Source organism: Squalius cephalus, assembly GCF_949319135.1.
Source record: "Squalius cephalus genome assembly, chromosome: 15".
Lineage (NCBI taxonomy): Eukaryota > Metazoa > Chordata > Actinopteri > Cypriniformes > Leuciscidae > Squalius > Squalius cephalus.
The window spans coordinates 14,350,829-14,365,878 of NC_137136.1; the positions used below are offsets into that span (position 1 = coordinate 14,350,829).

At 37.1% G+C, this 15,050-nt stretch overlaps 3 protein-coding genes across 4 annotated transcripts; 2 read left to right on the forward strand and 1 right to left on the reverse strand.

Annotated features, from left to right (window-relative positions):
- Window positions 1-1,050: 1,050 nt before the first annotated feature.
- On the forward strand, window positions 1,051-7,629 carry tnfaip8l2b (tumor necrosis factor, alpha-induced protein 8-like 2b). 2 transcript variants are annotated; one of them, XM_079894022.1, is made up of 4 exons: window positions 1,051-1,260; window positions 4,904-5,223; window positions 5,593-5,682; window positions 7,137-7,629. In XM_079894022.1, the coding sequence occupies exons 2-4, from the start codon at window positions 4,906-4,908 to the stop codon at window positions 7,377-7,379; spliced, it is 651 nt and encodes a 216-aa protein (XP_079750148.1). In that variant the 5' UTR covers window positions 1,051-1,260; window positions 4,904-4,905; the 3' UTR covers window positions 7,380-7,629. The 2 variants fall into 2 exon arrangements, with proteins under 2 accessions (XP_079750148.1, XP_079750149.1); XM_079894023.1 differs by lacking the exon at window positions 5,593-5,682 and having other exon boundaries at window positions 1,054-1,260.
- A 286-nt stretch (window positions 7,630-7,915) lies between these two features.
- On the reverse strand, window positions 7,916-10,608 carry lysmd1 (LysM, putative peptidoglycan-binding, domain containing 1; the record flags this gene model as incomplete). Its single annotated transcript, XM_079894024.1, has 3 exons — window positions 7,916-9,679; window positions 10,000-10,310; window positions 10,429-10,608. 3 exons carry the CDS (start codon window positions 10,606-10,608, stop codon window positions 9,532-9,534), a joined length of 639 nt encoding a protein of 212 aa, XP_079750150.1. The 3' UTR covers window positions 7,916-9,531.
- Window positions 10,609-11,276: 668 nt separating this feature from the next.
- scnm1 (sodium channel modifier 1) lies at window positions 11,277-14,139 on the forward strand. Its single transcript, XM_079894021.1, has 8 exons — window positions 11,277-11,682; window positions 11,779-11,849; window positions 11,940-12,028; window positions 12,113-12,207; window positions 12,470-12,570; window positions 13,044-13,165; window positions 13,262-13,397; window positions 13,752-14,139. Exons 1-8 carry the CDS (start codon window positions 11,632-11,634, stop codon window positions 13,861-13,863), a joined length of 777 nt encoding a protein of 258 aa, XP_079750147.1. The 5' UTR covers window positions 11,277-11,631; the 3' UTR covers window positions 13,864-14,139.
- Window positions 14,140-15,050: the final 911 nt, after the last annotated feature.

Consider the following 15,050-nt stretch of genomic DNA (forward strand, 5'->3'; position numbering starts at 1 on the left):
TTTTTTTTTTTTACTTTTTATTTGGCTACTAATATTATGTGATTTTATACATGCATCACTGGATAATTCTTTGAATTTAAGTATACAAAAAAAAAAAAAAAAACTTTATTAGGAGAAAAAAACATTATTTAATGCTTCTAGTGAACATGCAAAGCCAGCGTGGGAAAGGAAGCATTTCCCTTTTGTTATTATCAAAGTTTTAAAATATAACATTTTTATGATGCATTTTCTGATTAAGATTTAATGTCAAAGAATTAAAACTATACATAAAGGTTTTTTTTTTACATAAAGTAGCAAAAAAAAAATATGATGGTACTGAAAAAAGTTAGTAATTTCATAATATAAAGAAATAAAGCTGAACCTTGCTGGCACATAAACGTAAAAAGAAAAAAAATCTATGAACTGAACCTCATGCAATTTGCATAAAATCAATGAAATTTCTGTTGTTGTTTTTTTTAGTGTATAAGCAAATAACTGTCCTGGTCATGCAAAGTGAGAGTGTCACAAAATAATGTCATGGTTTTGTAGGCGTAAAAGATCGAGACACTGATCAATAAGCAAACAACGCTGTCTGATGGAAAACACACCCCAGTTCTCTTGAAAAATGATATATAAATAAGTTATTTATTTATTCATTTAATGTCCAGTCCTCAAATCTGATTGGCCACATTTCCAAGATTACTGGCAATTGTCCTTGTTTGTATCACTCTCATTGTTTGCTAGCGACATTCTAGAACAGAAAATATAACTTAATATAGAACGTAATAAATGAAATATCACAATTTGAATCCAATAATAATGTTAATGGACATTTTATTGAGAAACATAGCAGTGTTTGTGATGACTGTGGCTGCATACCAGTTCTACTGATCACAAAGAGACTAAAACCTCTCCTTTCTCTGGGCCGCATCCAGGATTACTGCTGAATTCTTTACAAGGGTTGCACTTGTTAGGGCAAGCAGACACACCATGTCAGCAGCTAACACACTGACAGGGTGGAGAGAGAGAGAGAGAGAGAGAGAGAGAATTACACTCATGGGTGTGTCTTATACATGTAGTTCCTCAAGGAAGTACAAGTCAAATTATCTTGTTACAGTGGGCTTGTTACAGCACAAAAGAGTTTGTTGAGGAGTTTTCTTTGATTTCACCTGTCTGAGGAGATTATTTCATCACTCACATGCTGGATTTCAAACACCTGATCTGAGCGCGCAGGGAGGAAAGAGAGTTCAAACAGAAGAGGGAGAGTGAACGAGAGAAAAGGTGAGTTTGTCTTGGTCTTGACCTCTGCCCTCTCCTCCATCATATTAGAGAGCTCTGTGATTATGTACACGAGATGTTGTTTACTTCAATGGATTAAAGGCATGGTGCACTCTTCCAGAAGTTGTTAAGATAAAAAGATGTCAGCATTCTGTTTTAACAGCAAGAGAGACTTTAATTTTACAGAGTTGCTATGGTGTCTGCTTTAAACATATGGAGGTTTGTAGGCAATAATGTCAAGTTGAAACTTGTTTTTTCTGTTCAACCACTCCCATGTTAAACAACTCTAACACACTGATAGTTGATGTTCCATCCGCTGGACCTTTTATAAACAAAACAACCAGTCTCTGTTATAATCTGAAGAAAACACACTTCGTACTGAAATAAAGAGTGTGATGAAGCCTCATATTCAGGGTCAGCAGTGTCCTAACCTTGGTGAACTCAGGCTATGGATAGATTGTGAGCTTTTTTGTAGCAGCGTGTGTCAAGAGAAATAAGCTGTTGTGGGTTTAACTGAAAATATCTGGGGGGAAAGTTGTGCCAAACAGCCCAGAGTTTCACTTCCCTTATGATCAGGTTTGCACATTGTTTGATCATATTAAAAAACAACTTCTCACATATGCATATGAGTGCTAACTTTACAAAGAAAAACAACACTGGACCTTTACCGCATGCATAGAATAAAAATGCTAAAAAAAAAAAAAAAAAAAAAATTGGGCTGTATTGGGTAATAAGGGAAAAAAATTCACAATATGTGACATAATCACATACTCAAATCTCACTGTTCATGTGCTGTGGGGAAATACTGAGGGGGAAAAACATGGCACAAGAACAAGCAACAAACTCCCCATATTACATGTATGTCAGTGTAGATGGGTATATAGAAACTATTTAAAACATGGGTATACACATTAAGGCCTGATTCTTTTAATGATTTCCTCAGAATAATGAGTCTAAGCCTGTTATTCGAGAATACCAGATTGAAAAGACCCACATATGTTGTGTTTTGGATGCTGGCCCATGGGGTTCTGGTATGCTGACCAGGCAACTTAACTAGCTAAACCAGCTGGGGTACCTCGGTCAAGCTGAATCAGAAAGACCATGTAGATTATCTTTTTGTTAATGAAGAACATCATTATAAACCAGTTTAAATCCATGCTGGTTTAGGATCATTTAGGTAGGGTTCTCTCTAATAAAATTACCATCAGCCTTTACTGGTCATACCTGATTGCCCAGGCTGATCTGTTGGCTGGTTTTAAAGGGAGGTCATCTGAAGACCAGCTTAGCCTATCTAAAAAATGTTTAAATTTAAGATCAGCACACCATTTTAGGCTGGATTAAACAGGAGTCCTTTTCAGCAGGGCTGTCTTTAAATCATTTTAAATTAGCCTAGAGCCATTCAGAAACAAAGTGCTCCCACTCACACACTTAAAACAGGACTTTCCACACTATCATTTTTATACATTTATTGTAAACGTCACGTTTGACCCCTCTGAATAAAAAAACCCAAAGAGTAGGCTGCGGATCTCAGACGCATGTTTTGACCTGTCTCTTCTGTGCTGTCACTGGAGCTTGTGCTGTGACTTGCTGCTTTGTAATGACAGGGTGACTACTGTGGTCTTTAGGTTGGAAGAACAACATGATTCCTCACATCCTGTAAATCCCCTGGGCTTTACACACATGTGAACACACACACACACAAAGAGAGAGAGAGAGAGAGAGAGAGAGCTTCAGGCAATGCGCTGAAGTCATCTGAGGAATGCTAAATATTTACCTTGTCTGTAACAAACCTTTGAATCAGGAGAGTGGATACAGATGGTAATTTCAGATGATTGTAACTGAACAGGTATAAAATAAATGAATTTGCTTGACCTTAGTTTGCCTTAGATGTTTTTTAGCTAAGAGTCTTGGATTAAAAGTCAATCGTAATCAAATTAAGGTAAAGTTGCTTATATCTCATCTTGTCAGGTACGAATGAGCTCATGTGGGCCCTAAAAAATATATCTTAAAATGATTTAATAAATATACAGAATTAACTGAATAATATTATTTAATAAATTGTATTAAATAATACATTTGATCAAATAATATTAATATTCAATTATTAACTAATTATTACTCATGCATAAATGTTATTTTATTAAATAATGTATTTTATCAAATAATATCAAGATTAAAAAATATTTTACAAATATGAAGAATTGTTACAATTACTTTTATTTCATACTTATTTTATAGCAAATTATATTAACTATTCACACAAAAAAACTATGGTTTCTTATTTAAAATTATGTTTTAAATAGTATATCATACTATATTTTAGTATGTACTATGTAGTGAGGTAATGTAGAGTAAAAAATGCAAAGAAAACCTTCAAAAAAGGAAATCAAGCCCAGTATAAGCCTGATCTGATCAAATGTTTAGGAACAGTTTGAAGTCCAGAGCAGAACCAACTTTATATTTTATATCTATTTTCTTGAAAAACAAAATAAAATAAAAATAGACATCGCTAGACATCAGATCAGTTTTGCTCTAATTAGAGTAAATGAGAAGTAGTGAGTGTTAAACCCTAGGATTATGCTGCTTTCACAGTTCAACTGAAGTGTACAACATGTTGATTTGTTCAAATCAGTATTTATGTAGTTGTTTTGATGTTCCATGTCACAGAACGTAATGGCTGTTCTAATGCACTCTAATTGAATAGAGTTCATTAGGAAATGAAACTCTAACTGCATTAAAATTTAATCAGGTTGGTTCGCCATAAACAGAATTGGATTTAAAAAGCCAAACAGAGCTAATGCGGCTTTGAAATATGACATCTCTTTTGGCATGTCTTGATTCATTTAAAAGACCACAGTGCTTGTCATTTGCATGTTAATATACTTTGCAGTTATTGCATTTGTATATCTGTAATCTATTTAGCTAAGAATTTTTAATAAATGCTGTACAAAAAGATAATCAACAATGACAAGAGCTCTATAGCGTAGCAAATATGTAAGACCTCAAAATTGCATGAATACATATTTAAGCACATAGATGCCTGTATTTTGATACAATCTGAAGACTCGTGTAGGAACTTGTTAGTACTATGCAATTAGGGTTTTTTTTCCATACATGTCTTTGCACGTTCTCCTGATCTGTGAAGCAATCCTAAGCTATGCTGTGTTCTACATCAGCCAAAATGCATAAAGTTCAGCTAATATTATTGCATTTAATTATACTGCACAACAACATCATGTCAATTTCAACACTGAATGCTATAGTCACATTGATCAAAGATGTTTGGATGGCATTGAGCAGCATCGAGAGTCTAGTGCTGGATATGATGACACAACATGAGAGTCTTGAGAACAATTAGTGTTGTTTATGAGATGTGTGGGCAATGATGAGGTCCTATATGGCATGAACTTTCCCCTGAAGAAAAGAAAGTGTTAAAGTTAGACTGTAAGGGGACTTCCCCAGGTGGGAGTTCTCCCAGGGCTGGCACTCTTACCAATACACAAACAGAAATAAAATTCTACGGAAAATTCACAATTAATCATAGAATATTTCAGAAATATCAGTCATTTGCATATGCCATTTTACATGACATTGTTATTATGCTAGTCTCTTGCTTTACTATTAATCTCTCCTTTTCCTTTTTAAGATATGGAGTCATTCAACTCCAAGGACATGGCTCTCAAGGCCCAGAAAAAGATCCTGAGCCAAATGGCCAACAAGTCTGTGGTACAGATGTTCATCGACGACACCAGCAGTGAGATTCTAGATGAGCTTTACCGTGTGTCAAAAGAGTACAGTGGGAACCGCTCAGAGGCCCAGAAAGTGGTGAAAGACCTCATAAAGGTGGTGGTGAAGATAGCGGTACTTTTCAGGCACAATCGGTTCAATGATGAGGAGCTAAAGCTTGCCCAGAATTTCCAAAAGAAATTGCACCAAGGAGCCATGACAGCCATCAGTTTCCACGAGGTACACAACATCTAACATCTTTGAGCAGTATTTTCTGATTTTATTGTCCATGAAATTAATTCAACGGTAGCTAATAGGCATGAAACCTCCAACACTATATTGGCCAGTGTTTCAGTTTCATTGAACAAACCCTGTATATATACTGAAAGACAGGTCGATATAGTGTTGGAGGTTTCACACCTCTATATGTGCCAATCTTCACTGATTTTACATTCCATCACTAAGAGCAGAGTGTGAAAGTTGAATTAGCAGAGCAATAGCACAGCTGTACATAAAATATTGCAATATTCACAACATAATGGGAGACATATCAGAGTTCAAAAGAGGACAAATTGTTTGTGTGCGTCTCGCTGGCTCACCTGTGACCAGGACAGCAAGTCTTTGTGGTGTATCGAGAGCTACGGTATCCAAGGTAGTAACTGTCGACTCGAGAGGAAAATGTCTGAAAAGGATGTTCAGGTACTAACCAGGATTCTATCCAAAAAAACACAGCTGCCCAACTCACTGAAGGATTAAATGTGCACCTCGACTCTCCTGTTTCCACAAAAGCTGTTCGTTGAGAGTCAATAGTCATGGTCGGGGTGCTATAGCCAAAACTTTGGTCACTCAAGCCAATGTCAAATGTCGGTTTCATTAGTGCCAACAGTGCAAATCTTGGGCTGTGGACAATGTGAGGCATGTATGTTCTCTGATGAGTCCATCTTCACTGTCTTTTCCACATCCGTAGTTACAGTGTGGAGAAGCCCCAAAGTGGCTTAATGCCCGGACAGTTGCTGCCCAGAGTGAAGCATGGGTGGATCAGTGATGGTTTGAGCTGCAATATCATGGCATTTCCTATAGTATACTGTGCTTGATGCGCACGTCACTGCCAAGGACTACCGAACCATTCTGGAGGACCATGTGCACCTAATGGGTCAGACATTGTACCCTAAAGGGTGTGCTGTGCATTAGCATGATAAGGCACCAATACACACAGCAAGACTTGTGACAGAATGGTTTGATGAACATCTGAACATCTCCCATGGCCTGCACAGTCACCACATCTAAATATTTTTGAGCCACTTTGAGGTGTTTTGGAGGAGCCAGGCAGAACACGTTTTCCTCCAGCAGCATCACATAGTGACTGACCTGGCCTCTGTTCTGGAAGAGGAATGGCTCAAAATCCCTCTGGCCACTGTGCAGGACTTATATCTGTCATTCCCAAGACAAAGTGGTGCTGTACTTGCCGCAAAAGTAGGCCCTACACCATACTAATAAATTATGTGGTCTAAAACCAGGTGTTTAAGTTTCATTGTCCAACCCCTGTATATATATTGGCACTGAATAAGGTGGTAAAACAATTAAATTAACAATCTAAAGTTTAGACTCTCCAGAAATGTAACATACTTTGACCACTGACAATCTGGGAAATTATGATTACTTTTTGGGTGCCACCTGGAACAGTGCATAGCATAGAATAGAATAGAATAGAATAGAATAGAATAGAATAGAATAGAATAGAATAGAATAGAATAGAATAGAATAGAATAGAATAAACAAGCCATTTCTAATCACAGTATTTAAAACATTGACAAAAATGTTTACCATTTGACCATTTTGACCATTGACAACTCATGTAAGATCTGGGAAATTATATGATTACGTTTTGGGAGCCACCTTCTAGCATACTGAGGATAGGATAAGATTGATATGATGTGATATGATATAAGATCATATTTTTTCATTTACAGAAATTAATTAAGAATCAATTGATTGATTGATTTGTTAATTATTTATTTGTCAATTGATCATTAAGTGGCAAAGAATTGCTTCGAGCTTTTTTAACAAATCAAGTGGTGCAGTTCTAAACAAAGCCATATTTGTAACCAGTTTTGTACTTTATGCTCACTAAAGTCTCTTCTTTCCCTTTTCAGGTAGATTTCACATTTGACAAGGCGGTTATGTCAGGGATCCTGAAAGAAAGTAGGGACATGCTTCTGAAGCTTGTAAATACTCACCTCACAGCAAAATCCCACGGACGCATCAATCACGTCTTCAACCATTATGCTGACCCTGAGCTCCTCACCCAGCTTTACAACCCAGCCGGGCCCCTCAAACCCCACCTCACCAAAATCTGCAACGGGCTTAACAAACTGCTGGAGAACGGGACGTTATGAGGACGGTGATGCACTGACAGACTTTTACAGGATTGGCATGGAGGGCCACCCGTGATTTCAAACTGCATACAATGCAACCGAAAAGTGACTGACTGACGACATCGAACTTCAGTTCAACCTTTGAAACAGTGTTGCTGTGCCTTTAATGAATATTAGATCATTGAGTGGCCTGATAGTGTTGACACAGTCACAACCACTGCCTGAGCGAGCTCAGATCAAATGTAAAGATATATGAACAATTTTTTTTAAGCTCTGAGACTCCAGCTGCGTTGGATGGAGGTTTTCTAGACGACTTATTTTTTAATAATGATGTATAAACCACTGGGGTTCTGCCACTCTGTAAATTAGAGCACATTGTAATGTTCAATACTGTTAACATTTTTTGAGCTGAATATTTTCCTCCTAGGACAACAAAATAACAAAAACCTGAACTCACAAACACGTTTTAGTCTCTTCACACTGCCATCTAGTGTTAAACTGTGGTTATGGCTATGATATACAAATTTAAGCTTGGCACTACACAGTCAGCAACTATATTTTTACATGAACATCTCTGAGGGGGATCTGCTGTGTTCTAAAATGGAACAACCACTAAATAAATACTTACAGCCTTCACTCATTGCTTATTATGTAATTTGCATTCAGTGTTGCAATACACTACCATTCAAAAGTTTGTGGTCAGTACGTGTTTTTTTTTTAAATGTAAAGAAAATACTTTCAGCAAGGATGTATCAAATTGTTCAGAATGACAGTTAAGTCATTTATAATGCTACAAAATATTTCTATTTTAAATAAATGCTGTTCTTTGTTTAACTTTATGTCCATCAAAGAATCCTGGAAAAATGTATCACTGTTTAGTTGAGCACCAAGTCAGAACAATAGAATGATTACAGAATGATCATGTGACACTGAAGTCTGATCACTGGCTGCTGAAAATTCAGCTTTACCATCACAGGAATGTATTACATTTTATTAAAAATAGAAATGTTATTTTAAATTGTAATAATTTACACAATTTTAACTGTAAGCTACTATAATACATTTTTATTGTAAATGTATTTGTAAATGAATGACTACATTTTGTTGTTTTGAAAACATTCAAAGTCATAATTCACACCCTAATATGAACATGCAATCAACGTCTAAAAGTGTTTTGGGTTAGAAACGCACATGATTGATGGAATGCTGCAATTCAGTTGTTACATTAACTGAATAAACACAATGTATGCTTTAGTTCAGTTACAACTTAGGGGTCGTTTTCACGACACGTTTCACATTTTCAACTAAAAACTGGAATTTTTTATGCGTTTTGGCCATTTATTTACACAACAACAGCATTTTGGGGGTCTGAAAAAGCTAACTTTTAAAAAACGGTTTTAAAATGCAAGATTTTGAAAAAGATACGCAATGGAATTTTTTTTTTCCATTTTTAGTACATTGTTGTCATGTAAACGTACCATTAGATCATCGTTACGTACACTCAAGATTTCAAAGACCAGGTTAAAATACCAAGATCAGTTTGTGTTTATGGCATTTAATCTGTTTCATATTACATTGATTTCCTGTGGGGTGTTGCGTTCACAAATCACTAATGCAAATCACGAACTGGTCCAGGAGAACAAAGGTGAAGAAAAAAAACAGAAAATTAAGCACTGCAGTGCAAAACTATGCATTGAAAGATGCAGATGTCCAATGGCACATTCCCAAATACTTATTCAATATTCCTAAAACTAGTACTTATATCAATTATTTGTGAGGTAGTATTAAATATCAATTAGTAAATTAGAACTATTTTTAAGCAACATTCCTGATTTCTTTTCCTCAAATGCAGTAGTCCACATCACACCTAAAACTGTCCACCATTACTTTGGTTACAGCAGAATTATAATTTACATTATTACTTTTAGGCATCAGGCTTGTGCTTTTATAGTGCTAATATGTGTGCATGTCTAAAGCATCAGGCTTGTGCTTTTACAGTGCTAATATGTGTGCATGTCTAAAGCTGGTAGCCTTTTTATAAAAACAGGACTATTGCATATCACTCCAGCAATCTCCATCACATTTTAAAGGCATGAAACCAGAAGAGGGAGCCCTCTAAAACATTCCATTTATACAAAAAAAAAAACGTCCTACACCAGAATAAAAGCCTACATCAGAGCTGGAAGAATTCATCCTCCCTATCCCTCAAATTCCTGGTCCGTCTGGTGATGGTAATGGGAACAGCTCCCAATGTGGCCTGCTGGGAGGATACGGTGTCGGACTTCAGATTGCTGTGACGGAGTTGCTCCATAGTAGAGATCCTTTAAAATGCAAAAGTTAAATTTTTCTGTGATTTCATTACTCGAAATGTTATGCTTTACGTATGAAAAAAAATCGGAACTGACTCCTTAATGGTGGATAATGGCTTTCTATATAGGTGTAACCAGTTTAATGAAACAGCTGATGTTCATTGTAACCCCTCCTGAGTCAGATGACTCATGGTTCTTCCATTGAATTGAAACTTGCTGAATGACTCGTTTGACAGCAAACAAAACGATAGCAAACAAAACGATTGCAATAACTGAACTCTGTAATACCCCAACAATAATGTCAGCAGTCATAATTTCATTTGACAACTTACTGTTTCTCTCCCTCCTGGCAGGTCTTCACAGCTGCTTGTTTTGACTGACTGATCAAGCTGTCTATTTTTTTCAGGTACTCCACCGGTGACAGATCAGCATTCGCTTCACATCTGCTGGAGTCTGTTTGGCTTTTGGGGGTCTCATTAGAAATCTCTGTGTGTGTTTGTGCAGGACTTGTCTCCTCCTCAGTCAATTCCACTCCATTAGTGAAAGACACAGACTCTGTCAGCAGCACAGGGATGAAGAGGGACTCCTTCAGGAATATTGAATCATTTGTGTACAGTCTGTTTGCCCTTTTGATTTGCTCCATCTGTAAAGCAATAAAAAGTTATATTGATAATTATGTAATTATCAAAAAACTAAACGTTTAAAAAGTAAAGACCTTATTCCTCAAATACCTGCTTTCTGATTAACGTTAGCCTACTTACAGACACGCCATACTTCAGTGATAGTCCTTGCAAAGTTTCCCCGGGCTGAACTTTGTGCTCAATTCGTCTTTGTCTCACGGGTGATAACGAAGAGGACACCAGGCTGCCGTAGGACCGGGTGCGCTGGCCGCGGAGGAGGCCGTGTGTCCCGGTCTGTGTCGCTGAGTGATCCGCGGACATGACCAGAGCTCCAGCGGGATCAAGAGATGAACTTCAGCTGACCATCTGCGGCGGCTGCTGAACGCAAGACGGCAGGACTCATAACAGCTTCTGTTATTAGGCAAATTATAGCGGAGAAATAAAGTCTGCAGCAGTTCACATAAACAATCCCTGACTTACTTGTCACGCACTTTGAATAAACTTGACAACGAGGGACATTACGAACCGATATAAAGCATTTAACGCCATTTAACCAGTTGATACATTACACAGTCCTGCGTAACGTTAACGTTAGTCCCAGATAAGTTTGAACAGTTTTAACGTGTTTCGATTAAATAACAGCGGTGCCCTCAAAATTATAAATTCAAACATTAAGTAATACATAAACCATATAACCTAAAGAGACATATACGGGTGCCTTTACATTCTAGGTTCAGACACTCATAAAACGTATTTATTACAAGCCCTTAGCAGATTAGCTTAGCTCCTGTTGCCATGGCGTCGGCTAAATGTAAGACCCGCCCTTGTTGCTCTCATTTCGGCGAACCGATTCATCAGTTCTAATTTCGGACATGACAAAAACTGAATCAGTCTGATCGGATCAGTCTGAATTTACCCTTCTGTTAAAGCCTTAAAGGGATGGTTAGTTCACCCAAAAATGAAAATTCTGTCATCATTTACTCACCCATGTAAATGTAAAAATACTATGGAAGTCAATGGTGCCCCACAACTGTTTGGTTACAAACATTCTACAAAATATCTTCTTTTGTGTTCCACATAAGGAATTCATATATGTTTGGAACAACTTTGGGGTGAGTAAACGATGACAGACAGAATATTCCTTTTTGGGTGAACTATCCCTTTAAGAACTGACTCAAAGGAACGATTCGTTCAAGCATTGATCGGACATCACTACCCACAATTCCACAGACAAAAACAGGAAGGAAGGGATGTTTTTAGTTAGACTGCCTATCGGTGGTTGTAGAGAAATAAGACAAATAAATTACTTATAATTCCTAGAAGTATAATTACAAGTCACCAAACATGTCTTTCAAACGGGAGGGTGATGATCAAAGTCAGCTAAATATACTGAAGGTATTACAAAAACAGCAAACAGACAAAGATGTGAAATTTGCACCAACCCCTTTTCTTTTTCTCACTGTCTTTCTCTGTCTATCTTTCTCTTACAAGAAACGACGCGTTGCAGATCTTCTGTCAAACTTCATCTCAGATGATGAAGCTGTTCTGATGAAAAACGGGAGGTGATTATTATATTGCTGGTTGTTTGAATTGCACCAAGAAGTCTGACTGAATTTATCCCATTCACTAAGTAATGTTTTTCCTCATTGTAGATACAGCTGCCTTGTGTGTTCTCACCGTCCTGTATTTGACACTGTTGATATGCTCATGGTGCACAGGAAGGGAAAGCGACATCTTGAAGGTGAAATTCTACACATTTAACTTACTCAGCCTCTTTATAAACTAGCATTCAGGATTCAAGTCCTCTTTGTCTATTCATTTATAGGAATGAAATGGTTCTACGGCAAAAAGAATAAACTGCAACGTGAAATTGATAAAAGGCGGCATCAAGACTATGTAAAAGCAGAAGATGATCGACAGGTGTCTGAATGCATTTTCTTCAATAAGTTTATGCAGTGGTATCCAAAATTCTATCCCTCTGTCTTTTATTTTGCCGATATAATCCACTTTTGTCAGTGATTAGTGACCTAAAAATAGTGCGCAGAATGATTTAATTTAGTTAATTTTTAGGTTTTATTTTTTAATTCCCAGATTTTCAGTGTAGTCCCAGACTTTCAGACCGTACAGTACATATGAAGATATAACAAGGTTATGTACTCAGTACATTATTGCTTGCCCTCAGGAACCCTCCAGTTCAGCTCCTCTACTGAGCCAAACACGCAAAATTACCCATCATGCCTTACTCAGAACTTCTCCGTACAGTAGCTGCCACAGAAAGGCCAGGTAATGTCTGTGAGCTGAACCATCTTTATGAACCTTCTGCTGTCATATGTCAGAATTTTTATAGACTTCTCTAGGCTGTTTGTGTCTTTCTAGTCTCTTTGACCTCAACCACACTTCATATCTGATGAATTTTGCAACATCGACAACAATAAACTGACTTGAGCTTAATAACAATACTATTGTCTTTTGTAGAGCTTCTTATAGCTGAATTGAACTTATTTCTTAATTGGTGTACTTTACAAAGTTATTGAACTGAACTGAATCAACATTGAATTGACTTGAGCTAATAAAGACACTATTGTGTTCTGTAGAGGTGCTTTACAGCAGAATTTGTCTAATTTTTAATGAAATCATAATGTTCCTGTTTATTACGGTGAAGCTGCTTTAAAACAATCTGTATTGTATAAAGCACTATATAAATGAAAGTGACTTGACAAATTTATCTTCATTTTGCACTTATTTTATTCATGAAGTGAACGAACGGAATCGCCAGGATGCGGCCAAGAAGATGGAAATGATCAAGTCAACAATATCAACCCTCACACGTCCATGAGCACAGGAAGTATTGACTCCATGTCAATAGCTAGCACAACAGGTACAGCAAAAGTCTGTTTATGTTAAAGCAAGATACATTTTGTGCTTATAATTCCTTTTCATTTTCCATATGCATTGTGTTAATTGTCATCTGTAGTGCATCAGGGCCAGACTGAAGGGAAAGGAGAGACAAAGAAGAGAAAGAAGGGCTCCAGCATTGTGACCTCCACTGATTGTGAACCTCTAACAGAGCAGAGACGTAGAGAACTGGACCACTACCTCAAATTAAAGAGGTATGGCAACACTCCACACAATGGCTCACATTACTACTGACTATAGAAGTGGGGCCAGTTGCATAAACAGCCAAAGTGTTCAGACTGTAGATGTGTCCCAATTCGCTTATGTAACTGACTTAAAGTTATGACCATTCGTAAAATTTGAAGAAAATAAAATGATGACTAACTTGTAAGACTAGTCCAAGCATTTAATGCAAATGGACACTGATGTTAGCATACAAGTAGGTATTCAAAATAAATCTTAAGATCACAGTGAGATTATTCAATAAATGTATGCTACTCATTTATCAATATTTAGGTGACCGCTCTCTTTTTCTCCTTTTTTTCCCCCTCCTCACTCCACTATTCCAGTTCAGGGTGGCTGCAGGACCGAAGTGGTAAATGGGTGAAAGATGAGAATGCGGAGTTTGACTCGGATGAAGAAGAACCGGCTCTGTTGCCTCCTTGCAGTGATTCTTCATAGCAGACTCTGCTGAAACAGCTCCATACAGTTCAGCAGCTGCTTAAAAGGCTTCAGGCTACAAATGTGTGTGAGATGACGATAATGTCTCATATGACATCTTTAAGTGTGACCCACTTTATATACAGTATGAAACTTTAAGACATTCTTTCTGGAAAAGAGTTTGTGCTGTTGCATTTAGCATTTTGCAAATTGTATTAGTACTGTGTACTTGCCATCTGGTTTAAACATTTTTCTGATTCTGACCCAATAGTAAATAAAGTTATGACCTCCTCAGTCTGTTCAATCTCATGTGGTGTATTTTTTACAAATATCATTATCATTTTACTTTCCATGTGTGAATGTTGGTTGCATGATTGAATAAGTCCAAATCGAGAACAGAATGTGAAAAGGCTGCTTCGTACTGTGGTTCCTTTGCCAAATGCCATCAGAGTGATCTTGGCAGAGTGGGACCACATTCTACAGTAGACCTGAGAAGTTTAGTCACCCACAGAAAGGGAAAATTCACTTTTGTGACTGCTGTACCTTTTTATAAATTCTTTAAAAACTGTACTTGTCAATTGGTGACGCTTGGGAATCTTCATAGCAGGATAGCAGCTGTTCCAAAGGAGCATAAATCTCGAGGAAGGCGGTATATATTTGGAGCTTTGTAACTCAAAGCCATCAGCCAGGGTTTCATGACGGTGCTCTACGTGTATAAATAGGTTAGTGGAGGGGGGGCAGGAAGCTCAGCCGTGGGATATTGAATAGTTCCATTTGTTTTGTGCCTCTGGGTTTGGGTCATCATTTGCACAGGTTAATCATATAAAAGTTATGAAATGGCTTGTGCATCATTTTATCTCAATCCTCTATTAATTCAATAATGCATAATCTAAATCTAATCTATATTGTAACAGAGTCCAGATCTTCAAATGTTAATGAAGCTGTTTTGTACAGTGAGTCTGTTGAGAGCATCTGCTTTGAGAATGTACTACGTGTTTACACTTCCCACTTTTTTTGAAAGAAATCTCACCAAGGCTGCCTTTTTTTGATCAAAAAATCTAAAATTGAGAAATATTACAATTTCAAAAATGTTTCTATCTTAATATATTTTAAAATGCAATGTATTCCTGTGATGGCAAAGCTAAATTTTCACAGAATTGCTTTAGTCGCAGTGTCACATGATCCTTCAGAAATCATTTTAATATGCT

What these genes read in the sequence shown, in the direction of transcription:
- tnfaip8l2b (XM_079894022.1), top strand. Translation starts at nt 4,906, where the DNA reads ATGGAGTCATTCAACTCCAAGGACATGGCTCTCAAGGCCCAGAAAAAG. An exon ending in CAGCCATCAGTTTCCACGAG is followed by an intron (nt 5,224 to 5,592) that starts GTACACAACATC and finishes ACCTGTGACCAG; the next exon opens with GACAGCAAGTCTTTGTGGTG. An exon ending in TGTCTGAAAAGGATGTTCAG is followed by an intron (nt 5,683 to 7,136) that starts GTACTAACCAGG and finishes TTCCCTTTTCAG; the next exon opens with GTAGATTTCACATTTGACAA.
- scnm1 (XM_079894021.1), top strand. Translation starts at nt 11,632, where the DNA reads ATGTCTTTCAAACGGGAGGGTGATGATCAAAGTCAGCTAAATATACTG. An exon ending in GTCAGCTAAATATACTGAAG is followed by an intron (nt 11,683 to 11,778) that starts GTATTACAAAAA and finishes TTCTCTTACAAG; the next exon opens with AAACGACGCGTTGCAGATCT. An exon ending in AGCTGCCACAGAAAGGCCAG is followed by an intron (nt 12,571 to 13,043) that starts GTAATGTCTGTG and finishes TTATTCATGAAG; the next exon opens with TGAACGAACGGAATCGCCAG.